The 25,432-nt window shown below is 44.4% G+C and overlaps 1 protein-coding gene across 1 annotated transcript in view; it reads right to left on the reverse strand.

Annotated features, from left to right (window-relative positions):
- Positions 1 to 25,432, reverse strand: part of CAPN5 (calpain 5) — a 76,928-nt gene that overhangs the window by 40,762 nt on the left and 10,734 nt on the right. Inside the window, exon 2 of the mRNA XM_072993465.2 lies at positions 12,876 to 13,053. Within this exon, the coding sequence (XP_072849566.2) occupies positions 12,876 to 13,037 (162 nt within the window). The 5' untranslated portion in view covers positions 13,038 to 13,053. The remainder of the gene's footprint in view (positions 1 to 12,875; positions 13,054 to 25,432) is intronic.

The raw sequence follows: 25,432 nt of genomic DNA on the forward strand, positions 1-25,432 counted from the left end.
AATCCCCTGGACTGCAAAGAGAACAAACCTATCCATTCTGAAGGAAATCAACCCTGAGTGCTCCCTGGAAGGACAGATCCTGAAGCTGAGGCTCCAATACTTTGGCCATCTCATGAGAAGAGAAGACTCCCTGGGAAAGACCCTGATGTAAGGAAAGTGTGAAGGCAAGAGGAGAAGGGAACGACAGAGGACGAGATGGATGGACAGGGTCACTGAAGCTACCAGCATGAATTTGGTACCAAACTCCGGGAGGCAATGGAAGACAGGAGGGCCTGGCGTGCTCTGATCCATGGGGTCACGAAAAGTCGGACACGGCTTAACAACTGAACAACAACAAGAAGCTCCAACTCAACTCTTCTATGATTCTATCTACAGTTACCTCTCGGTATTGGAAATGGAGGATGCAAGAGTAGATTTATTTTACCCTTGGACATAAGTTTCCCTTGCCTACTTTAGGACAGGACTGTGGAACCTATGGTCCACCAGCTCCTTTGGACTGTAACTCCCATAACCCTCTACCACTGGTAGTGGAGGCCAAGGTTTCTCAGAGGTAACATCAAAAACCTTTAAATCATGCTTCGGGAACACTCTGCAATGCCTCCTCTGCCCTCTACCAAGCAGCGTGAACGCATGGACTCATTCCAGCCCTTTTTTTCCCCTGGTCGCCCATGCATGAAAGCACCCAAATTAACACCGTGCCCAGCCCTTTGCTGAACCACATGGCTTGGCTGATAAGGCTGCTCTGCTTTCATGTCAAGGGAGCTCACCTTGGCTTCCCTCTCTCGGGCAAAGCGCAGCGTGCTCAACAGCCGAAAGAGAGGAACTCAGTGCTCAGAATCCAGAACTTGTCTCCCCAGGAAAAACAGCAGCAGCTAGGGGTGGTTAAAACACCTAATCAGGCCCAGATCAGGTCAAAATAGAGCGGTCTGTAACACCTCCCAGAAGAGCCAGCCTGGGTGGCCTTGGGCAAGCTGCACAAAGACCTAGAGTGCCCCCAGTGGAAGGGAAGGGTAAAGCAGTTCTAAGTCCTCTCTACCTGAAAAGGGTCACCATAAATCAAAATTGACTTGATGGCACATAATTGCTATTTATTTGTTCCTTTTACTATTTACACAACTATTATTTCAGCTTTAATACTGTCTTTTCATGACTTAAGTCTCATTTGTACTCATTCTTAGTTTTAAATATTGTCTTTTAATGATGTAAACCATCTTGGGTCCTTTTTAAGGAGAAAGGCAGGGTAAAAGTATTTTAAATTTATTATTATTATTATTATTATTATTATTATTATTATTATTATTATTATTATTATTATTATTATTATTATTATTATTATTATTATTATTATTATTATTATTATTATTAGGCTGGCTAGATATCCCAGGAGTTTAGGTCTCTGACGGGGGAGTTGGAGGTTGTGAGTTCGATTCCTCACTGGACCTCCTGGGAGAAGAACCAGCCTGGGTAGCCCTGGGCCAGCTGCACAACAGTCCCAGGGCGTACCACGGAAAAGCCTGAAAAGGTTTGTTGTGAGTCAGAATTGAGTTGAGTACATCATCATCATCATTTAGCATATTTAAATATGGTGCAATCAAGCTGGCTTTTTATGGGCAAGTGCTACATGGATCCCGCTCTTTATAAAAATAACTGAAGATGCGGGCCTCTAGCCACTTCAAAAGTGGCAGGTGATGAGTAAACCTGGACTTCACTGACGTCTATAAATGACTGAAATTGAGTAAGCTTGTGTAACTTTCTCTCTCTCTTTAGTTTTGCTGCTTTGCATAACTTATGCTGATTTTTCAGTGGATGATCAAGGACAGGCCCCTGGGGAAACGGGTTTTAAGCTTTCTCTCTTTCCTGTTTCGATTGACAAGTTTCTCCTGCCTCTTTCAAAATAAAATTTGAGAGACACAGGCATCTAGTTTGCAAGCATCTATGGTCTGGTCCAGCTTCGGGATTCGGCGAGAACTGATCTAAGCAGCAAAAAACTGCATCGCAGGCTGGCTCTTCGCTCGCTTCCCCACTCGTCATATCTAAGTTTTATATTAACCCAGTCCCTACCCGAATCACCTTCCGGAAAAACATCAGCCAACAAGAGACTCATCATCTTGAATTTCCCTTCCCTAGAAGCTCCTGCCCCAGAAATAACCTTGAAAAGATAGTGTTTTAAAATAAAAATAATCAACGGCGTGCGGTTACTGTAGGCGGGGAGGCTATAAGAGAGAAGAACGCAGAAAGAACCCAACGGTCTTATTTTGAGATAAAAGCTAAACTGTCGCCCTGGCAGTCTCCACATAGACCTTGGAGAAACCGGTTATTTGTCTCTTAGTCTCAGACACAACCCTGTTTATAAAATAAGAAGATTCAGCAGGATGCAGATCACACCAGCTCTCCCTCTTGTTATCTCCTAGCTTAAACCCAGGCCGAACTTTAGGGCCGAAAGAGAGCTGCGTGGAAATTAAAAGGCTCTGGAGGGCAAAAAGAAGCGAACAGTTTCTGTCGAGGAGAAGGAAGATGTGGTATCCTACACCGCAGACACTCGGAAAGTTACTGTTTTTGGACTACGATGCTCAGCAGTCACGTTAGCTGGGGAGTGCTGGGAGTTGCATTCCAAAAAAAGTAACGTTCCCAACAACATAGGCCATAAGGGCTTAGGGATTCTCAGAGCCGAAGTCCAAAAAAAGTAACTGTTCTACAGTAGCAGCTATGGTGACTGAAAGAGACACAATCAAGGGTGTGACTATACTGGAAACCTGCACCACAGCGATTTGATTCACAGCCTGTATTGATTTTGGCATGGCCATCAGCGCTCACACAAGGGCTGCGAATTGGTCCAGGCGTTCATCATTCATACTGGATGTGATTCACATTCCTTCCTTCCTTCCTTCCTTCCTTCCTTCCTTCCTTCCTTCCTTCCTTCCTTCCTTCCTTCCTTCCTTCCTTCTTCCTTCCTTCCTTCCTTCCTTCCTTCCTTCCTTCCTTTGGTCCCACCTCTGACAGTCCTTTTATGGGGCATAAATATGGAAAAGAAAAAAAAAACAATGACTCTGTTATAAGGTGATAGGGTGATCTAGCGCTAATCTCACACATTCGTGCCTCGCTTAACGATTGCCCCGCTCTACGACGAAATTGCTGTATGATTAGGTTTTTGCGATTGCAAAACGATATTTTAAATGTTTTTTTTTTCATTTGACAATGATCGGTTCCCTGCTTCGAGAACCGATTTTCGCTTTATGACGATTAGCAAACAGCTGATCGTCGGGTTTCAAAATGGCCGCCGGCTAAAGAAAATGCCCCCCCGCTGTTTTCTAGGACAGATTCCTCGCTTTACAGGCACTGAAAATGGCCGCCGTATGGAGGATCTTCGCTGGACGAGCAGGTATTCAGCCCATTGGAACGCATTGAACGGTTTTCAATGCATTTCAAAGGCGTTTTTATCTCACTTGACGATGTTTTCGCTCTACAGCGATTTCGCTGGAACGAATTAACATTGTCAAGCGAGGCACCACTGTATATGTAAAAAAAAATTAAATGATTTTTTAAAATTCAGAAGATGATCAGGGGAGAGGAAAGAGAAATATCAAAATGTTCATGATGATGATGTTTTGGTTTGCCGTTTTTACGTTTAAAACGCTTAGAGTAGTGCTGTGTACTAAGTCAGAAGTGGAGAAATAAATGAATGAACAAACAAGCAAACAAATTCTATGTTATCAATTTGAGCTGGCTGGATAGCTCAGTGCTTTAGGTATCTGGTTGTGGAGCCAGAGGTTGGGAGTTCAATTCCCCCACTGGGCCTCCTGTGGGTAGAGTCAGCCTGTGAGGCTTTGGGCCAGCTGCACGGTCTCAGGGCACCCCCAGAAGAACAGAATGGGAAATAATTTCTGAGTTCCGAATTCTGTGTCTGAAAAACCCTGAAAAGGATTTCCACAACTCAGAAATGACTTCACGGTTCATGGTGATATTATTACAGTGGTGCCTCGCATAGCGAGGTTAATCCGTTCTGGATTAACCCTCGCTATGTGAAAACATCGCTAAACGGAACATAAAAACCGATTGGAACACATTTAACGTTTAATGCGTTCCAATGGGCCTAAACTTACTGTTCAGCAAAGTTTCCTCCATAGCGGCAGCCATTGTCGTGCCCTCGGTAAGCGAGGGGAGGGCGTGAAAATGCTGCATGCGGCCATTTCGGGTGTCCGGCGGCCATTTTAGAACCGCCAAACAGCTGATCCGCGGGCATCGCAAAGCGATGATCGGTAAGTGAAACGCTTACCGATCGTCGCTATGCGAGTTTTGCCCATTGGAACGATCGGTATGCCTCCGCATTAGCAATCCCGAAAAGGGGATCGCTATGCGGATTCGTCGTTGTATGGTGCGCTCGTTAAGTGAGGCACCATTGTACTTTACAAGATTGATCTAACTACATGGGGGAGGGGGGTTTTAGGAGGCTGGAGGGTGGTGTTGTGGTACCCCATTTTGCCCCCTCCCTGGCAGACAGCATGAGAATCGCTCTTCAGAACACTTTGCATGGATGGACGAGGCGATTCTTTTCTGATTCTACCGATCAAACGGAGAGGAAAGGTGTTCATCAAGTGACCGCAAAAAAGTAATCAGCATAGTATTTATGTGTTCATTTCCCCATGGCCAGTTTCGGGGAATGATTCGCTCTTCGTGTTTTGTTGCTACTGATCTAACTAGATTTTCTGCATGCCTGAATTCCGGGAAACTGGGCTGACCAAGTAAACACTGGTCCCTTCGCCCCAGTGTATGACAAGGGGGAAAAACCATAAGCCACAGTGCAGGCTTTGATGGAAGGACTGGCAGCAGCCTACGATCTAGAGCAGCGAGGGGTTCACGTTTAAGGCAGGAGGCTCCACGGTCTTCTTGACAGAACTCCAAAATCCGCCACCTGTCCTCTAACACAAAAAGCATACTTTGGGGTTGAAACCCAGTTCCGAGTCCCAGTCAAAGCAGACCCATGGGGATCCACACGATTTATGCAAGTATTGACTCACTATTTTGCACTTGGTTTAATGGGTCTACTTCAGCTGGGTCAAGCAACTGAATTAGGCTCAAAAATTTAAGAATTCAGAATCAAACTAAGCTTAAAGTCCTTCCACATTAAAAAAAAAAACACATTTTGGGTTGTGTAGGCATCCTTCCGTCACGAGAGACGATGGGAATGTGCTCTGAACGGAAGACTTGGAACAGCATCTAGTGTGGCTGAGAAGGCCAATTCGGGAGTGACCATCCCTTCCACACTGAAGACAAATACCATCTTTCCCCCGTCCAGCTCCCTGGTTTTGCTTCTTTCGGGACTGCCTCTTGGCCTTGGCCTGCTGGACAAGGGTCTCTTCAAATTGGGAGAGGCCATGATGCAATGCCTGTCTATTTCTTGGTTCTTTCATAGAATCATAGAAAAGTGAAGTTCGAAGGGGCCTACAAGGCCATCAAGTCCAACCCCCTGCTCAATGCAGGAACACCACCAAAGCATATCTGCCACGTGATGATCTAATTTTTTCTTGAATGCCTCCAGCGTTGGATCACTAACCAACCACCGAAGTCACTGGTTCCACTGTCATACTGCTCTGAGAGTGAGGAAGTTTTTTCCTGGGATTCAACCGAAATCTGGCTTCCTTTAACTTGAGCCCATTGTTGCGTTTCCTACACTCTGGGATGATAGAGAAAAGATCTTGCCCCTCAAATATTTGAAAAGTGCTATGGTATCACCCCTCAGTCTTCTTTTCTCAAGGCTAAACATGCCCAGTTCTTCCAGCCTTTCCTCCTAGGGCTTAGTTTCCAGCCTCCTGATCATCATCCTTGTCGCCCTCCTCTGAACTTGTTCCAATTTGTTAGTATCCTTCTTGAAGTGTGGTGTCCAGAACTGGACACAAGACTCAAGGTGACGCCTAGCCAGTCCAGCAATACACTTCATGCAAAGGTAACAGCATTGCATTTTAAATGGATCCCATTGGATTACTCATTATTTCTCAGTAGCCAGGTTGCTATTGTCATGACTAGAGGAAGGATTTCTATGACATGTCACCTTTTTTCTGTAGCTTATGTTTTGAACTGCAATTATAAATGGATTTGGACATTGTATTCACGAAGGCTTTCACAGCCGGGATCTAATAGTTGTTGTGGGTATTTTGGGCTCTTTGGAAGTGTTCTGAAGGTTGTTCTTCCTAACGTTTCTCCAGTCTCTGTGACCGGCATCTTCATGAGCACAGAGTGCTGTCCTCTGAAGATGCTGGCCACAGAGGCTGGCGAAACATTAAGAAGAACAACCTTCAGAACACGGCCAAAGAGCCCAAAATACCCACAACAACTATTGGATTTGGACATGTTTATGAGTAATCTGGTGAGAAAGGCCAGATTATCCATAAATATGTTTAAACCTGCTTGTGGGTTTAAGTATAGGTTGCAGAGAAAGTGTTAAACGTCAGTAATTTGTTGCGTTGTGCTTTACGAACAATTTGTCATTACCAAAGGGCAGCAATAGATCCTCTGAATCCCCCTAGTGGTCAATTCTGACATTGCACATTGGAAATATTGTGTTGTTTGTTATGATGCCCAAAAGGTGAAGGCATTTAAAAGCGTTGTTCTGGTCTTGCAAACGAAAAGCCATTACTTTCTTTATGGAGTTAATCTACCTAATCTGGCACTGTGCCAAGATATCCTACAACAACTTCCATCTTCCTCAGTTTGTCCAGCAAGGGATATAGTGGGTGTTGTAGTTCAACCCAGCTCTGAGGGCACCACTTGTTGCAGAGTTTGAATTTTGATTTACATTCCTCTAGCTGCACAGTAGAAGCACAGGGATTCACTGAGCTGAATAGCCTCAAGTTCCCCAGACTGGTCCACTCCTATTTCTCATCACTTCAAGAAGGATGCTGACAAATTGGAACAAGTTCAGAGGAGGGCAAAAAAGATTATTAGAGGGCTGGAAACCAGGCCCTAGGAGGAAAGACTGAAAGAACTGGGCATCTTTAGCTTTGAGAAAAGAAGAGTGAGGGAAAATATGATAGCACTTTTCAAATACTTGAAAGGCTGTCACACAGAGGAGGGGCAGGATCTGTTCCCAGTCATCCCAGAGTGCAGAGCAGTCACACAACAATCGGCTCAAATTACAGGAAGCCAGATTTCGGTGGAATATCAGGAAAAACTTCCTAACTGTTAGAGCAGTACGACAGTGGAAGCAGTGACTTTGGGAGTTGGTGAGTACTCCAATGCTGGAGGCATTCAAGAAAAACCTAGATAATCATCTAGCAGATATGATTTGATTATATTCCTGCCATGAGCAGGGGGTTGGACTCGATGGCTTTATAGGCCCCTTCCAACTTCATTATTTTATGATTCTATGATCCAATGGCATTTAAAGTCTCAGTAATTCACTTTGAGACATCAGTAAGAGAAAGAATAAAAATGCTTTGTTACTTACAATGAACAGTTCAAACAGCCAACCGACAGACATGACTGCTTCCAGCAACAGGCCTGAACAGACTAACAGATTCCAACAATTTTCCCCAAAAGAGGAGAAAAGCTCAAGAGCAGAATGGAGGGGCTCTCTTCAAATTCGAAGGCAGGGAAAGAATAACGGGTTACTGCTGGACAGACTGACAGTCACCCTGGCCCAGAAAGGCCCCTCCCAACGAAAACTACTAAAGGCAGCCTGCGAGGCTGCAAAAACTGCATCACCCCTTGAGTGGCAGGCTGCCATAACACTTTTTCAAAAGGGAAAGCAGTGCAGGAGAAAAGAGAGAAATGAGACGGGAAGAGCATTTTTCCTCTAGGCTGTTGACAAAATAAACTTGATACAAAATGGGTTCATTCACACAAGGCCAGCTTTGCCTTCTGTCAGTCTCCTTGTTTATCAGCCTCTTTTTTAAAAAAACAACAACACCAAATCGGAGAACCAAACCATCGTCCTCCTAAAAATTCGAGCCTTTTCCCTCCACAGGAACTGCAGCTGTAGCAAGAGTGGAGAAGACAGAGAGCGAGCTTCTGTTCTGAAAAATGCCATTACATCGCCTTCCAGGAAAAGCGAGGCCTAGGAGGGATTGCGATTCTTGCATTAAGACCCTTGGGATGTTCCACGTCCTGTGAAGATGTCATGGGTAGATTTATGGATTGCATTTCTCTGCCGTGGCAGTGGGAATCAAAGAGGCCCCATAAAGAACAAGAATGAAAAACAACACACAGCCAGCCATTAAAAATCATTAAACAGGGAATCATTAACCAATTAAGAAATATACAGTAAAAACATTTACAAACACAATAAAAGGATATACTGGCTGTGAGCGCAGGGCCATAAGCAATGCTAAAATCAGATATTAAACACCCAAAGTCTATTGGAATAAAAATATGTTCATTTGCTGCTACCCCATTTTCCCGAAAATAAGACTTAACCTGAAAATAAGCCCTAGTAGGATTTTTCAGGATGGTGGTCATATAAGCCCGACCCCCAAAATAAGCCCTAGTGAAGTGACACCCCGCCCTCCGCCCTGGTGCAGCAACCCGAAGAAGATAACATGACTGTCTTTGAATAGATGGTTGTACATGAAAAAAAAATAAAACATCCCCTGAAAATAAGCCCTAATGTGTTTTTTTGGAGCAAAAGTTAATATAAGACCCTATCTTATTTTCGGGGAAACACGGTAAGAAGAGAGAATAGGAATATGGCAACTGTTATATTTTGGGCCATATCCAGCAACCAGATCCTCCATACCCTGCTCCATGTGATCTGTAGCTTGATGTGACACATGCCAGGGATACCCAGTCGCACCCCACACCCATAACAAAAGGACCACACAAGTGCTCTGGAGCGGTGGTCCCCAACCTTGGGCCTCCAGATGTTCTTGGACTTCAACTCCCAGAAAAATCCTGGCCAGCAGAGGTGGTGGTGAAAGATTCTGGGAGTTGTAGTCCAAGAACATCTGGACGCCCAAGGTTGAGGACCACTGCTCTGGAGGAACTGGAGACCTCTTTGCCTAAGTCCGGAAAAGGCCTGACCCTTTTAATTAAAAAACGAGGACATTCCCCGTAAGCCAGAGGAAATATCTAGCATTAAAAACAGCTGTCATAAAGAACACCGTTTCTGTTCTAATCAAGGTGGGCTGTATTCCAATTGCCTGTTCATTTCGCCATACTGGATTGTCCATCTCTATTTTCACGGATTGGCTGCACGTCCATTTTAGACGCGATTCCATTGCTCTCCAATGCATCCTCCAGCCCCGACCGACGGCCAGTCGCTTTTCTCTGCTCTGACTGATTGGTGTATTCAGAGGAGAAAGCCGTGATTCATTCTGGTGACCACCGAAGGTCACTCTGTGTGCTGGAGACAAAGGTGGACGGGATCTTTATTAGCCCACTAAAATCTCATTACAGGAACACTCACCAGGCTGGGAATGACCGAGTCAGGAGTGATGCTACTGCAGACTGCTAACAATATCTTTCTCTATGAGTGGGTCCCCAGATGTTCTTGGACTGCAACTCCTGGCCAGCGCAGCTAGTGGTGAAGGCTTCTGGGAGTTTTAGTCCAAGAACATCTGGGCTACCCAAGGCTGGAAACCACTGCTCTAACTATTCATTAATATTTTTAATTTAGCTGCAGCTGGCTTATCTAGTGGCCAAAATCTTGCTGCTTAACATGATACAGTAGGACCCTCCTATCCACGGAATCAGCATCCACTGATTCACTTAACTGCTGTCAGAAAATATTAAATAAAACCCCAGAACTGACTTCTACAGGAAGCCAGAGACAATGGCATGTAAAGCATTTGATACTTCTGCATTTTTTGACATCCGTGAAACTGATTCCTTGTGGATACCACAGTCCTACTTTAACTCACACTATGGTAGGCCCACTGAATTAATAGGGATTTAGTGCATCGACTGCTCCGTAACTTCCATTAATTCAAATGGGATACTCTCACTGTGATTTACTATCCTAAGGCTAGCTATAATTAGAGTAAGCGGGTTTGACTCAATGGAACTAATGGAGGAGTTGACTCAAAAAATCCCCATTGAGTCAATGGGCTTAATCGAGAGTGAGTAACTACACTAAGCAACAAAAATTTAGCCAAAGTGTAAAAACTCAGTTTTATCCCAACTTCTTTGATACGGCATTTGGCATGCCTCGGTCTCTCTCTCTCTCTCTCTGTAAAAAGGAGCGGAGTTCCCAGATATGAGGCAATGGGGAGCAGCTCTTTGTCTGACAAAGGTCCCATCCTGACTGGTTGTTCCTCCCGTCTCAACAGCAAACAACCTCTTGTAGCCCAATTGGCTGTCAATTAAGTGCTTCCCCTGATCATCTGCAGAGGATCAGGGGAATTGAAAAAAAATTTTTCCTGTCGTTCCTCTCTCCCTCTGTCGCTGACATTCTATTTTCTCCCTTCCTTTCCCCTCTGTGTCCCTTCCCTCATTCTCCCCCCGCCCCCTTCTTCCCTCTCCCTCCGAATCTGCAGCCACAACGGGTGGTTGTTGGAAGCTGAGGCTCTATTCAGGGTGTGCACAAGTGACTGTGCTGGCGATCAGACAACGAGGGATTGAGATAACTCATGGATGTCGCAGCACAGAAAAAGGACATGAGACATGCTTCCCTCAGGACCTGAGCCACCCCCTTCTCCTCTTGTTACTCCTTCAGAGAAGTGAGCCAAGCAGCCGAGCCCAATGTCCAACTCTATGTGATTAGAAATATACAATTTAGCTGCCTGGCTAAACAAGGAGCTAATGAATCATGCCAAAAAGAAGGCATGCCCTACCACTGGGCCAGAAAGGTGTGGAACAGCTCTTAAAGGGGAAGGATGGCTCAATCTAAATGCAAACATTTATGGATGAGGTCTCTCCCTCCCCCCCCCAATCCAAACCATGCCATCTGCCATACGTACAATCATCTCTAGACCAGTGTGGACACTCTCAAAGACTGTGAGGAACTTTCTAATCTACATCTCCGAGGGTGACATTGGAACAGCCAGTCATACGGAAGTGTTTCACATTGCAAAAGTATTGTGTGTTTGTTGCTCGCTTCTTGCCATGCCTACGTGCATGGGTGTATGTTTCTGACATTCCTTAATGCTGTTATGTAGTCTGTAGGAAGAGGTAGAGGGGCCCCCCTTGTAAGGATCTTTGTTAAGGGCTTTTGCTGGCCTTGAGAGGACAGCCACTAGCGTGTTATCTCGTGACTTCCATACAACTATGTTGCACCGCAGTGGTCTCCTTTTCTTGGTCTTCCACCAGGGACTTCCCCACCAAGCGAGAGAACAATCAAATCAGAACCGACTTGTAGCAACCCTAATAAGGCTTTCAAGGTAAACTCAGTCATGCCATTTACCTGCTCCATTTATTGCCAATGGTTTCCATGGATGAGCAGGGATTCGAACCCTGAGCCCAAGCCTGTCATTTTATCCATTAGACCACCCTGGGTATTGACTCAAGATATTTTAGTGGTCTCAAAAAGGTACCACCCATCCTTGTCTTCAGATTGTGTATAAGGATTACACAGCTTTTTCCCTCTAGTTTCAGTTTCTCTTTCTGCTTTCTGCCACCCTCGAAGCTCATTATACGGAGCAAGAACGCCTAATGTTTAAGCTGGATTTAGAAAAGGAAGAGCCACTGGAGACCGTATCGTAGATAGGTGCTGGCTACTGGAGCACAGCAAAGGGTTTCAGAAGAAGATCAGAAAGCCCTTGACCATGTGGATCATGAGAAGCTATGGGTTGTTCTGAAAGAAATGGTCCGAGAGCAAATTAAGTCTGAACTACCTACGGAGGCAAAACTGGTGAAACTGAGGATGTCCTACTTTGGGCGCATCAGGAGAAGGCAGGATTTTCTGGACAAGACCATGATGCTGGGAAAGATGAAAGGTAGTGGACTGACACCCTAAAGGAAACCACAAGGTTGAGTTTACAAGAGCAGGGCAGGGCTGTTGAGGACAGGGCGTTTTGGAGATTGCTCATCCACGGTGTCACCATGAGTCGTTGGTGTCTTGATGGCATATAAGAACAAGGAAGAATGAGAAATGTGAATAAATGTGAATTGCACTTCCTATTGTGCCTGAGTGCTGGCGATTCTGGGGTTGATGCCCATGAGAATTTCAGTCCAACGCAGGGAGGGCCACAGATTCCTCCTCCCCACTTTCTTTTAAGGCTTGTTTCTTATCTTCCCTCTATATAAAGCAACTTATAAGAACAAGCAATTTTGTAAAAACAAAGTACAGTGATGCCTCGCATAGCGATCGCTTCGTTTTATGACAAAATCGCTTTGCAACGCATTTTTTGCGATCCCAAAAGCGATCGCTTTGCGATGTTCCCTATGGGAGAATTTCGCTTTGCGATGATCAGTTCCCTGCTTTGGGCACCAATCATCACAAAGCGATGATTTTTTAACAGCTGATCGGCGGTTTCAAAATGGCCGCTGGGTGAACAAAACGGCTGCCTGCTGTTTTCTGGGACGGATTCCTCGCTTAAGAGGCACTGAAAATGGCCGCGCTATGGAGGATCTTCACTGAACGGTGAGTTTTAAGCCCATAGGAACACATTAATCGCGTTTTAATGCATTTCTATGGGCTTTTTAATATCGCATTGTGACGTTTTCGTTCTGCAGCAATTTTTGTGGAAAGAATTAACGTCGCAATGCGAGGCACCACTGTACATAAAAACACACTTGTTCCCTACACAGAGTCCTCTACCAGAATGTTTGAAAACAAAACCAAGAGAGTTTGTGGCACCACTAAGACCACTATATAGGACAGGCCAGTCTTCCACAACCTCCAGATTGGTTGGATTACAACTCCCATTCTCCTAGGGGGCTGGGATGATGGGCATCGTCGTACAACCACCTAGTAGGAGGAAGGCCTCTCAAAACTCTGCTCTCACCTTCGGCCGCTTCCACTGGATACCCTGAATCCTCGACTTGTAGAACAGCGAGTCATCATTGGCTGGGAACAGCAGGTCTTCAAAAAGCACCTTCCTCCGTTGGCAGTCCTTCTTCAAGGCCGCGTAGCGCTGGTTTTCGTACGGCTTTGCCGAGGAGAACATCCTTCCGGGCAGCCCCCTAGACGGACCCACATCAAAAGAGGAGACCAACCATCAGTAAAAAGCCGGATTTTGCCAAGAAACCAGAGAGGGACCGTTCCTCAGCAACACAGCGCATGCTCTGCAGAAACAGGGTCTAATCCTGCTCGGCCCCCTTTTTCTAAAAATTAAAAAAAAAAAAAGCTTTGGCTTGCAAGACTGGGAAAAGCAACCAATCCACCCTGGGAGGGAAAAATCTTTTTTTTTTTAAATGGCCCACGCACTAATTCTAATTTGGGGTCTCCAAAGCTGCATTTTAGCACAACTCCGTGGTTGAGGCATCTGGCTGGAGAGCCAGAAGTTGGGAGTTCGATTCCCCCCAACTTGACACCAGGCTGGACTCAATGATCCATAGAGTCCCTTTCCAGCTCTGCCGTTCTAAGATGACTATGATTCCTAAGAAACATCTCAAGCCTCCACAGGAAAGCTCAAGTCTTGGCCTCTCTACTCAAGAGTAAGCTCAAGCACAACGGCTTCACAAGCAGCAAGCTGCAGCTCAATGCAATGCAATAAACCTCCTCCTGGGCTTTAAATTGGCTCCGATCTGTTTCCTGTTTTAACTTAGGGCCATTTAATAGAGCCAAGAAATTAGTATGTCTAAAATAATTAACGGGGGGGGGGCGTAGATAGAGAAAATACAACCCTGAAAACGTACATGGTACTTTAAACATGAGCTTTGAGTACGGAATTCCCCAGCAGAGTCTGAAAGGAAGGTCAATATAGAATAACCCTGCCTCGTTAAAGTATGTCTTCTTTGTTTAGCTGACAGTTAAACAAATGATAAGGATGTAAAAAAAAAAAACTGAGAAAAAACTAGTGACTTAAAATGCGAATAGAGAAAATTGGAACATGACCGCATGAGTTCACCAGCACTGTAGGATCGTGGCATTTTTCCCTACCCAATAAAAAAGTACCCTAGCAAATAAGAACCGAGTCAAAATATAAAACAAAGGACTTGCTCCCTTGCCAGTTTGCTACCGTAGCAAAAGCAATAGAGATTTCCATTACAAATTTTATTTCTAGAAATCAGCCACTTAAGATACTGGCAAAATACAGAGGCTTACAACTGAAGGGAAAAGTTAACATCTCAGAGAAATTTAAATGAGAGGCAAGATACACACAGCACTACACACAACAGATACTGACAACGCAGATCACAACGGACTGTCACGTATTCTCTGCTTTTTGATTGTGCGTTTTAAAGGCTATAAGCTCCTGTATTTTTGGACTGAAATAAGTTCTTGTTTGTAAGTTTGATAACTAAAAGTTTATGACTGAAATCTATTTTTTCTAAAATAAAAAAAAAACATTGCAGACAGACTTTATTTCTAACATTTATATACTGCCTCATTTAGTGGAGACCACTATTCTGGGCAGTCTTACACCATCAAATAAACTTTAACCCCCCTCAGTTCACACAGACATACCCCCTCTGCCCAAAAAAACCCAAAAGTAATGAAGGGAAACAGGCAACAAACCACTAACACACACACACAAATAAATAAGCAAGCTAAAAACTAAGTGACGTGGTGGCGCTGCGGGCTAAACCGCAGAAGCCTGTGCTGCAGGGTCAGAAGACCAGCAGTTGTAAGTTCGAATCCATGCGACGGAATGAGCACCCGTCGCCTGTCCCAGCTCCCGCCAACCTAGCGGTTCGAAAGCATGCAAATGCGAGTAGATAAATAGGGACCACCTCGGTGGGAAGGTAAACAGTTCCGTGTCTAAATCACACTGGCCATGTGACCACGGAAAGATTGTCTTCGGACAAACGCTGGCTCTATGGCTTGGAAACGGGGATGAGCACCGCCCCCTAGAGTCGAACACGACTGGACAAAAATTGTCAAGGGGAACCTTTACCTTTACCTTTAAGACTGGGAAAAGTTATGTTTTCCATATTCTTGGATAGATTGTATATGGACAGCAACCATGTACATAAATAAAGCTTGTAGGAAAAAGGCAAGCTGATGTTGCCTGGAATCATTGCAACAATATAAAGACATACTGTAGTTTGAAACCCGGATGAATTTCATTATGATTGGACACAGTTGTCTGGTTTTGTACTGGAACTAACCCCTTCAGGGATAAATGCCAGCTGTGATGAACCCAAGCTTCTGGTTTTAACTAGAGGTCTACCTGATGATACTATTGATATCTTTGGGTATTGATTGGTAGGTATTCTTCAGTTTAAAGGACATTTCAAGCTTCTGTACCTGGGACAGGATTCAGAAACTTAAAAACAAGCAAACTAACTAACTTAGCCCTTGTCCTTAAACAGGTTTCTAGCCATAAGCCTACATCTTCAAGGATATATTTTGAATGCTAACAGCAAACCTATGTGGACGCAGGAGGCAGAACGGTGTCCCTTGCTTTCAGAAGCACAATAAAAATGTACATCCCAAATAAATGCAGTGCTATTGATATATGTGATTTCTCAGAAGACATTTTCCTAGTTCAAGATCTTCGGTTCTTGTTAATGGAATGATGTGCCAAAGGATTCTGGATTTCCTTGGTACAGAGAGAGCTCTGATTCTTGAATGGAAGCTGAACAGAGTCCTGTTCAATCCTGTTGTTAGTTCCAGGTAGGAGACAGACCCATTATATCAAGGGCGCTTCTGTAAATACTGATCTGCTCCAGTGGCATAGTAATAGACGTACTGGTGAAGGTCACATGTACCCTGTCAATCAAGTGTCCCTCCCCAGCCGCCAACGGCATCAACAAAGAAAAGGTGCAACAGGAGGCCTCGTACAGATGGAGAAATTCCAGGTCCCTTGATTCTCTTCACCCTCTTCCTTTGCATGCTGTGTGGATATGAAATTATGATTTCCTCTGGGCTGAATAAATTCATGCCTGCGTCTGTTGTGCCAGCTGCTTTTGAGAGAAAGTAATTAATCAGAAAGTTCTGGGCTTGGATCCAGGAACTCTTTTTTTAATTAAAGCAAAGAAAAAGGCCAACACACCCGAGATTTGCAGTAAAACCTTTTAGTTTCCTGTGTGGTTGTATATGGCAGATTGCCTACTTCTGGGGAGACCTTGGAAATTGTCCTTTTTTGGGACCACAATTCCTAGTATCTCTTTGTTGGGATCCCCATAAGTTGGAATTGATTTTATGGCACATAATCATTAATTAGTGCTAATTTCTAGATTCTTCTAGCTGTGCAGAAGTACAGAGATTCATTGAGTAGAACAGCTTCCCATTTCCCAGATTAGTCAACCCCTTTTTAAAAAAAATCAACTGGCACTTACAATCTCAATAACTCTTGAGACATTAGTAGGAGAAAGAATAAAAGGTTTCATGACATACAGTGGTGCCTCGCTTAACGACGATAATCCGTTCCAGCGAAAACAACGTAAAGCAAAATTAGAAAGCCAAATGAAACACATTGAAAACCGTTCAATGCGTTCCAATGGGCTAAAAACTCACAGTCCAGCGAAGATCCTCCATACAGTGGCCATTTTCGGTACCTGTATAGCGAGGAATCCGTCCCTAAGCACAGCAGGGAGCCATTTTAAGCACCCAGTGGCCGATCATCGCTAAGCGAAATTCCCCCATTGAGACCATTGTTTTGCCATCGCAATTGCAATTGCAAAAACATCGTCGTAAAGCAGATTCATCGTAATGTGGGGCAATCGTTAAGCAGGGCACAACTGTACAACCGAACAGCTCAAACAACAAACTGACAAACTGCCAGCAGAAAACAGAGAAGGAATAAACACAGAGCAGAGAGGCGGGGCTTTCTCTGAATTTAGAGACAGCAGAGAGAACAATTGGCTACTGCTCGCTAGATTGACAAGTCACCCCAGCCCAGAAAGGTCCCTCCCAGCCAAACCTACTAAAGGCAACATGCAGGGTTGCAAATAATCCAACAACGACCACCGGTTAAATACATTTACCTATTGTTACCTATGTTTGCAGGATGCCCAGTTCTGAATGTAGTCTGTGGCCAACAGGAGGGCAAATCTGGATCGCCCCAGAATGGGTGCTTTACACTTTTTTCTGCTGTTTTTTTCTCTCGCTCTCCCTTCCTTCCTTTTTTCACCCCCCCCCGAGTGCCAGAAAGTGTGGACACAGACAGGCAGGCAGGGAGACGGAAGCTTTCCTGCCTCTACCAGCCTTTTCCAGGCAAAAGGTCACAATATTTTGGCAGGCATAAAAGAATGGGAGTAATTTTTGCAATTCTTGTCTTTACAGTGCACATCCTTTCCTGCTCCGAAAAGATCAGTTTGACCAAGGATATATCCGAGTTCCCATGTGTGTGGCTTTTTAAATCCCCACTTCCCTTAATATTGACAGTAGTGACTGTAAGAGTGTGCAGCTATGTCCCAAAACCGTAACACGGTGTTCCATAACATAAGCACATAAAGTGGTGCATCGCAAGACGATTTTAATTCGTTCCGCGAAAATCGTCGTCTTGTGAAAAAATCGTATTGTGAGGTTCCCTATGCATCGGTCTTAAAAAAAAGAGTCTTGCAAAGCATCGGTCTCGAAAAAAAGTCTTGTGAAGCACAGTCATAGAAAAAAACATCTTGCGAGGCACCACAGTGATCGCAAAAACCAATCATCTTGCAGGTTTTTCATCCCACGAGGCAATCGTCTAGCGAGGCACCACTGTACATGCTTATGATACCTATCAGCACATGAAGCATATTTGTGTGTGGGTGTGCGCATGTGCATGTGCATGTGTGCGCATGCATGGCTTTGGTTCTCAAAATAATCAAACATTTCTGCAGCAATATCTTAGAATACAGGAGTAGATCCGCGTTTCAGAGACATATGCAAAGCTGTCAGAATGTGTGTTCATCATTTTAGTAATACATCTTTGCCTAATCAGAGGAAATTTGCTTGTCTGTAACTATACCCATGGGCCAGAAAATTACTGCTGATTTATGGCAGAATAAGGGAAATCACCCAAGCCTTGGCAGTAAGCAGCTAGTTATTTATGAGCTGCTGGTTACATTGCTGGTATGTATATGTTAGGTGTATGACCAGGATTGCAAACAGCAACTCACCGATGAGCATCTATGTGCAGCTGCAACTTGCATGATTTCTCTGGCCCAGGGATGAATCAGCAATAGGATTCTGGATAATAAGTGGTAAGTAAGCCCCAAAACGAGCACCGGGCCATCCTTGCGTTTGTGTGCTTTCTATCAAGCTGCTAGGAAATAGGAAGAGAAAAGCTGACCTAACTTAAGACGAACAAACTATGGGAAAAAGTGAAACCTCAGCAATGTGATTAGCTGACAATGAAAAAATCGATGCACCATATTTTTCCGTGTATAAGACTCCCCACTTTTCTAACCTAAAATTAAGAAATCTAAGTGGGGTTTAGCAAGTGGAGGGGGAAAGCAGGGATCAAAGTTCTGCGGGATCGCTTTTCTTGTCATCTCCAAGCCCAACCCCCTCCACTAGTTATCTTCACTGGGGAGAACTGAGAAGACACAGAAAGGTATAAAATGGCTTTACTCAAAATTTGGTGCCCTCCAGACATATTCAGCTATAAATCTCATGTTCTCCGAGCTGTTAGTCTCATTTGCTACAGTTCTACCCCATATTTCCAGCTCGGCAAAATGTTCAGGGCAGTTTACAAGCATAATAAAAACCTCATAAATCAAAGATAGTGTATAGACATTCAACCATGGTTTTTGTTATGTGCCATCACAAAGGCCACAAGGGGGCGCCTTTGTATGTTACATACAGGGATACGGGAAACTGTGGATAAGTGAAATCACGTATACTGATCCCGCAAATACAGAGGTCCTTCTGTATACAGTGTTCACCAGATGGGCCACAAAATGTCATTCCATCTCCTGCATCTTTATTTCCCAGATTCACGTCTTTTCCCAGAATCGATACTGAATCATTCGGATGACACAAGGAATCCATACGATCATCCCCTGGAGATAAGTAAGCCAAGAACCCACATTTCAACAACTTGCTAAAGCGAATACCTTCGCGAATACAACTTTCTAAAGCTGTTATTCGCCTTCCATTCATTTCCAAAGGAACAGGATGGCATTTTCATCAGCTTTCCATTTCCACACCGGGGGGAAAAAGAGATTACGGTACGACTCAGTTCTTCACAAAGCAGGGGAACGAGGAGACGCATTGCAAGCCAGGGAGGCAGGAGGAAAACACAGCCGGAACTGCTCAGATGAGTGAAGAGTTTACAAGACAGACAGGGAACCATGAGATGGCAGTTGGCACCCATACAGTACATGAAAAGTGCTGCTTCTTGTTGGGACTACAGTTCCCAGAATCCCCAAAGGGCTCTCCTACAAGTCCTGGGGAAATCAATACGCACAGACCAGAAGCCTTGCAACATTCATTTTGTGTGTTCTTAGAATTTGCAAATGGTGTCTTTCTTAGGCGACGGCTTTCCATGTTGGACTACAACTCCCAATGGCCAGCGTATTGTGGGAATTCTAGTCTCCCCAAATACCTCCTCCGAGCTCGGAGTGTTCTTAAGGCAGTTCTCATTAAACACGTTTAGAGACCTATTCGTCCAAAATGGCAGCAGTTCAGTATCCAGGGCCCAATTCAGAGTGCTGGTTTTAACCTATAAAGCCCTAAATGGCTTGGGGTCCAGGATGACTCAAGGACTGCGTCTCCCGTTATCGGCCTTGCCGGGGTGTTAAGATCGTCAAGAGAGGCTTTTCTTTCGGGGCCCCCACCCTCCTAGGCGCGCTTGGGTGGGGACACGGGAGAGAATCTTCTCTGTGGCTGCTCCCAGAGACGGCGGAACTCCCTCCCACTAGAGGCCAGCCTGGCCCCGTCTTGGCTGTCCTTCTCCAAGCAGGCAAAGACCTTTCTCTTCAGGCAAGCTTTCCCTCAATGGCTGGCTATCTGAGTGTGATTATTAAATGGATGGATGGCTGTGCCTTACTGCATTGAGTGTGTTTTTGGTACTGCTTGTGTTCACCGTTCCTTAGAGTGGTATTTGTTCATTCCTTAATATTTGCAGACTCTTTGTTTTTAGCTTGAAATACTGCCTTTGTAATATGATGCAAGCTGGGTCCTTCTTAAAGAGAAAAGTGGGGTTAAAATATTTTAAATAAAACAAAAATCAAAAATCTTCTGCATTTCACAGTATTTGCAGTCAGGAGCAGTGGGACAGACATGCATCCCAGAGGCTCATTTTAATATTTTAACAAAGACATCACTCTTCCACATGACAAAATGGTCCATATTCCCAAGTAAATATATTTCACCTGGGGGGGGGTTGCTATAAAAATGCATTTGCAATGAGGGTCCAGTTTGATCAAATAAAATGCTATTAGAGGTTTTTAATTGTTCCAGTAAAATTAACAGCCTTCCTGTTTACAGTTTCAGCCCACTTTGCTGCTTCACCCCTTGGCCGGAAGATTCGGTGACCTTTAATTTAGGCTCCCCCCCCCCATCCACCGAGACCCACCCCTCTGGGGCCAGAGAAGCTTCTTAATTGTTTCCATTACAGTTTTCTCCTTCTCTTGCTTTGACGTTTCCCTGCATTTTGATGGAAACTAATGAGTTTTTATAATACAATATTTTAGTATCACTAAAAGACAAGAAAAGGAAAATTATAATAATAAAACAAGTCATAAAAGTGATTAAATACAGGGTGGTTCCATACTTTGACTAACGTTCCCGCCCTGATGACTAGGAAGACATCCAGAACCAATTCAACTTCGGACATAAATCCTCTTTTATTTTGTTCTTGCAGGCAAGAACAAAACATTTAGAGACTTTCCTCCATACCACACTCCCGTCACAGATTAGAATAGGGTTTTTTTTGTATTTTTCACTTTTTTGGACTTTTTCTGGGGAAAGTCAGCAGAAACGGCTGTTATGCAAACCCTTGCATTTTGCATACAGAAGCAAAAACTTGTTGTTTGCAAAATGGCATTTCAGAATCACAGAACCGGTGTCTTTTGTGCAAAATACAAATACAAAATACGCATGGTTCTCGTGTACAGTACGATCCTCTTATCCACGGGATCAGTATCCAATGATTCACTTAACTACGGTCTGAAAATATTAAAAGAAAAATCCAAGAAATGTAGATTTCTAAAGATGAAGTTAGCAGAACTGGCCATGCGAGAGCCAGAAACCATGCTATGTATAGCATTTGCTAGAGAAATATATTTCCACAATATTATTAGCAGGAATGGCCATCACACACACACACACACACACACACACACACACACACACAGAGAGAGAGAGAGAGAGAGAGAGAGAGAGAGAGAGAGAGAGAGAGAGAGAGAGAGAGAGAGAGAGAGACATACAGAGTGGTACCTCGGTTTACGAATGCCTCGGTTAACGTAATTTTCGTTTTACGAATGAAAATCCACTGAAAATAATGCCTCGACTTACGAATTTTTTTCGCAATACGAAGCAAGTTTCCCCAGAAGGCATTGCACCTGGGAGGTTTATAGGGCCGTCCCCATGCGTTTCTGTTTGCGAATTTTTTCGCAATACAAAACATCCCGGAGGAAGCATTAAATTCCTAAACAGAGGAACCACTGTAGTGTTTTTCAGCATCCACAGAGGGGTTTGGAACCAATCCCCCATAGATATGGGGGTTCTACTGTACCACCAAAAATACTGGCAGTGGATGATCTTTTTTTAGATTGAGTTCAGAGACTAGTTTTGCCAAAGACAAGAACATTCATGCATGTTGATTACAGCCTTACTGTGAACAGGAAGCTTTCAATTAACATTAGTAAGAACCTGAAGCAATGGGACCTGTTTGCAAGTCACACAGAAGAATCATGGCCAGGAAGAAGATAAGAACTGATTGATATCACGGCAACATAACTCAGAGGACATTCTCTTCCAAGTATGAGTTGGGCTGGATTTGTGACCTTTGTGGCTACTCTTAGCTAATGAAACATTTTTGCCTTAGATATCTATTTGCATAAGGAAACACTACCTAAAATGGCCACTGCCTTAGTACTTGCAGTTCACCAAATATTGTAGCAATGGATGAAAGTTTTAGATATGGTAGTATTGACATGTTGTTTTTAATGAATTATGTCCAGAATCCAGGCTGGATAAAAACCAATGATTTTTTTTTTAAAAAATCAATTTGATTTAAAACACCATTTAAATTTGAAAAATTGATTTTTAAACTTTAAATTGCAAAGCAAATCTGATTTTTTAAAAAACAATTTAAATTGTGATTTAAATCAATTTGATTTAAATCAAATCTGCCCTTGGCAGAATCTATTGCATTTTTAACACGTGTTGAAGATGTGGAAGCTGCAGTGGTAGCTGGACCTAAGGGGGAGGTGTTGGGTGTAATTCCAGGTAAGCACTCAGCATCTTCTTGATTTGTTGTGCCAATTTCTGCAATTCCTTTTCCACATACCCGAAAAAGCACAGAATTCTGTATTTTAATGATTCCCTTTGAAGTTCTTTAAAAACAGAAAAATGGGCCAACTTGCCCCATGACCTGTTAAGAAGTCAGGAAGAAATATGATCCATTCCACCACACAACACAGAACTGCAAATGTTGAACTGTAAAAAAAGGGAAATTACAACAGCCTCCCCAGTACATTATTTCTTTCACCATGTTACTTACAGGGTGAATTTGTTTAAATTTTAAAATTCAGATTTTTTTTGAAGATTTAAATAAAACATTGATTAAAAAAAATTAAATCATGATTGAAACCAATTTTACTTTTTAAAAATCATTGATTTTTATCCACCCCGCCTTCAAAACTTTTCCTCCAAGCCTGGACTTCACTCCCCACCATCACAGGTAAGACCTAGACCTGAGTTTAGAAACATGTTAATTTAAGACATGTTAAAACAAGTTACTTTGGTATTAAACATGAGGATCACAGTTTGGCAATAAGTTTGTTAGGTTAAATGTATGAACATTTGTTTGGTTGTTTATTTGTGTTCTTCTGTTCGAGATTCAAGTAACAATTAATTACTTACCTACCTACCACATGTGATCCAGATAAACTCTTATGCAGACAAATTTCAGTGGAAATAATAAGCAACTAACTTAGGTAACAGATTGAACTTTCTTGGGCTCCGTGATCACTACAGATGGTGACAGCAGCCATGAAATTAAAAGATGCCTGCTTCTTGGGAGGGAAGCTTTTTTTAAAGACAGCATCTTAAAAAGCAGAGACATCACCTTGCCAACAAAAGTCCACATAGTCAAAGCTATGGTTTTTCCAGTAGTGATGTATGGAAGTGAGAGCTGGACCATAAAGAAGGCTGACCGCCGAAGAATGGATGCTTTTGAATTGTGGTGTTGGAGGAGGCTCTTGAGAGTCCCCTGGACTGCAAGGAGAAGAAACCTATCCATTCTGGAGGAAATCAACCCTGAGTGCTCACTGGAAGGACAGATCCTGAAGCTGAGGCTCCAATCCTTTGGCCTTCTCATGAGAAGAGAAGACTCCCTGGAAAAGACCCTGATGTTGGGAAAGTGTGGAGACAAGAAATCCGGGAAATCCGGTGGAGGTCCCGGACTGCTCATCAGCTCGCTGTGATGAGTTTGCTATACATTTTGAGGGAAAAATCGCTCAGATTCGCAGTGGGTTGGACTCCACAGTTACTGCAGAATCAGAGGATGTGTCCAGTGCGCCGTGCTTAGGTCCAGTATTAATGGATGAGTTTCAATTGTTGAGACCTGATGATGTGGACAGGGTGCTTGGATCTGTCCGTTCTACCACCACTCCGCTCGACCCTTGCCCATCCTGGCTAATTGGAAGATCAGCCAGGGGGGTTCGCACCTGGGTCCAGGAGGCCGTGAATGCCTCTCTGAGAGAGGGAGTGGTCCCTACCGCCTTGAAAGAGGCGGTGATTCGACCACTCCTTAAAAAGCCTAACCTGGACCCAATGCTGGTGGTCAACTACCGACCAGTGGCGAACCTCCCTTACTTGGGCAAGGTGTTGGAGCGGGTTGTGGCCGGGCAACTCCAGGCGCTGCTGGATGAAACGGATTTTCTGGATCCATTTCAATCGGGTTTCAGGCCGGGTTTTGGTACAGAGACTGCCTTGGTCGCCCTGTACGATGACCTTTGCCGGGAGAGAGACAGGGGGAGTGTGACCCTGTTGATACTCCTGGACCTCTCAGCGGCTTTCGACACCATCGACCATGGTGTCCTTCTGGATAGGCTGGCTGGGTTGGGAGTTGGGGGCACTGTTTTACAGTGGTTCCGCTCCTTCCTGGCTGACCGTGTCCAGAGGGCGGTGCTGGGGGACAGTTGCTCTGCCCCATGGCAGTTATGTCATGGGGTTCCTCAGGGCTCAATACTGTCCCCCATGCTGTTCAACATCTACATGAAACCGCTGGGAGAGGTCATCAGGAGGTTTGGGCTGAGGAGTCAGCAATATGCTGACGATACTCAGCTCTACCTCTCGTTTTCCACCAATCCAGGTGAGGCAGTTTCTGTGCTGAACTCGTGTCTGGACCTGATAATGGACTGGATGAGGGTTAATAAATTGAAACTCAATCCAGACAAGACGGAAGTGCTGTTAGTGGGTGCTTCGCCGGACAGGCTGGAGGGCCATTTCCCCGCCCTGAATGGGGTTACACTCCCCCTAAGGGACAGGGTCCGCAGCTTGGGGGTGCTCCTGGACCCCAGTCTAACACTGGAAGCCCAGGTGGACTCGGTGGCCAGGGGCGCCTTCCTTCAGCTGCGGAAATTATACCAGCTACGGCCCTACCTGGACGAGCGGAGTCTCATGACAGTCACACATGCACTGGTAACATCCCGCATAGATTACTGCAATGCGCTTTACGTGGGGCTGCCTTTGAAGACGGTCCGGCGATTGCAACTGGTCCAGAATCGAGCTGCGCGGCTGGTGAGTGGTGCAGCTGCCACGGAACATATCAAGCCGATTCTGTATAAGTTACATTGGCTACCAGTTGCTGCCCGGGCCCAATTCAAAGTGCTTGTTTTGACATATAAAGCCCTAAACGGCTTGGGCCCTGGATACCTGAAGGACCGCCTCCTTCCATATGAACCTACCCGGCAGTTAAGATCTAGCCAGGGGGCCCTTTTGAAAGAGCCGTCCCTTAAGGAGGTAAGAGGGACGGCTTGTAGACAAAGGGCCTTTTCGGCAGCTGCCCCCAGACTATGGAATGCCCTCCCGACTGAGATTCGTCTGGCGCCGACGCTGATGACATTTCGGCGCCAGGTCAAAACCTTCCTGTTCCAGAAGGCTTTTAATTGAAATTATATTAGCTGTGGGTCTGATGGCAATTTTAATTGTATTTTAATTGTATTTTAATTATTTTATCTTTTGCTATATTGAATTTTAATTATTGTAAGCCGCCCAGAGACCTCTGGGTAGTTTGGGCGGCATATAAATTGAATAAATAAATAAATAAATAAATAAGAGGAGAAGGGGACTACA

The sequence above is a fragment of the Pogona vitticeps genome, chromosome 3 (genome assembly GCF_051106095.1).
Source record: "Pogona vitticeps strain Pit_001003342236 chromosome 3, PviZW2.1, whole genome shotgun sequence".
Classification (NCBI taxonomy): Eukaryota; Metazoa; Chordata; class Lepidosauria; order Squamata; family Agamidae; genus Pogona; species Pogona vitticeps.